Genomic DNA, 1623 nt, shown 5'->3' with positions numbered 1-1623 from the left:
TATTATTTTATCGAGTTTTTTAAACGTTTTTGTATTTATACATATCTGTTATAAAAAGATGCACACACATAGTTGCATATCATCTTATATCATCATCCTATCCTCCTGTTTTTAACGGGAGTAAGACCAGACATTCTTCAACAAACCGTCGTTTTGAGCCAAACGGTTCAAAGAGTCATCAGCTTCACCTCTGGCTCTAACAGTACCGGCTAAAGCATAGGTAATGTATTCACCTGGGATAGCACGGCCTTCTTCATCAACCTTGGCAATGTTGATTTGGACTGAAGCGTGATCGTCAGCCTTGATAATTCTGTTGGTAGCGGAACACTTTCTTGGAACGTAAAGTTCGACCTATTCGGAAAATTATGAAAATACGGTTTTTTCATCAATTTGTTAGTAAAAATATGTTTCATATAAAATGCTTACGACAAAATAAAACGAAATATTAAAAGTGGAATAGGATTTCGTATCGAGAACTTGTAACCATTATTAGACACTTCATATCCTTGGTCCTAAAGTGCTTCTTAGATATCCTTGTGTATCCTAAGTATATTATTTTTTAATATCCAATTTTTCATAGTCCATAAATATTAGAGCTATTTTCTCGAAATCATTGTATTCAGGTACATAGTTCTAACATGTTGCTCGTGACGTTTATTTTTTTGTTAATTGCCCTTTTTTCTAGGGTTGTCTTAATCTCGATCTGTTTCTTTATTTGTATATGGGCATTTTTCCACTCAAATATTCTACTCTATTGGGCTTGTTTCGTTTCCTTTCGTCTTGTTTTGATTTGTTTTTCTTACTAGTTTACTAATAAATCAAAAACATACTAATTGACCCTTATCGTTTTCCATCTTGAATAATTTATTGGTGATATGATATGTGTATTCCTTCTTCTTCGTATTAAAAATTGCATGGTACCAAATGAAATTCGCCTCTAATTTGTTAAATGATAATTCACCTATATCTTCACACAATCGCTAGCCAGTTCATGTCTTCGCAAGGTTAACGAAATCTCAGAATCCCCCACCCAAGAAACATCTATTTCTCATACTCATTATCATACGCACGGACATTTAATTCCCAGAGATTTAGCCGTACACTCAACTGGCAACATGGAATGGGGGGATTACTTGCGTCCTTCCTGAGAGTTTCTCACTTATCGTTTTCTGAAAATTATTAGATATAGTGTACAATCATTCCACATGAGAAGGTAAGGATGTTTCTCTGAATATATTTTTTCTATTTGTGTATGGGTGGAAATGCGGTCACTTCCTTTGTTTTTCCAAGAATGTTCCGCGGAGAGAGGCGTCTTATTTTTCTCTTTTCAAAATTCCTTTCCGTGGCAGCAAAAGTTTATCAATCTATCCAGGCCTGGGACGGATTAGGATTAATGGATTGAAAAAACAAGGATTGGGGGCAAAAATTTTGAAAAAAAGTAGGGTAGAAATCAAATTTTATAGATTGAGAACAGGGTTGGTCTATTCTGGCCATGGATTGGGGCATGGATTGAAAAAAAATTGAAAAATAGTAGTCGTATAATATGATTTTTATACTAGTTTCTTATAAATTACATAATAAAAAAAATGGCTTGGATTAGGATAGATTTTGGGTTAGGATAGG

The 1623-nt window shown here is 34.2% G+C and overlaps 1 protein-coding gene across 1 annotated transcript; it reads right to left on the bottom strand.

Moving 5' to 3' along the window:
• Nucleotides 1-111: 111 nt before the first annotated feature.
• On the bottom strand, nucleotides 112-854 carry RPS21B (40S ribosomal protein eS21; the record flags this gene model as incomplete). The annotated part of the gene is made up of 2 exons (XM_003980233.1): nucleotides 112-351; nucleotides 831-854. 2 exons carry the CDS (start codon nucleotides 852-854, stop codon nucleotides 112-114), a joined length of 264 nt encoding a protein of 87 aa, XP_003980282.1.
• Between the last annotated feature and the right edge of the window lie 769 nt (nucleotides 855-1623).

This window comes from Naumovozyma dairenensis, chromosome 7 (genome assembly GCF_000227115.2).
Source record: "Naumovozyma dairenensis CBS 421 chromosome 7, complete genome".
In the NCBI taxonomy this organism is placed as follows: Eukaryota; Fungi; Ascomycota; class Saccharomycetes; order Saccharomycetales; family Saccharomycetaceae; genus Naumovozyma; species Naumovozyma dairenensis.
This window is presented reverse-complemented; position numbering and strand designations above follow the sequence as displayed.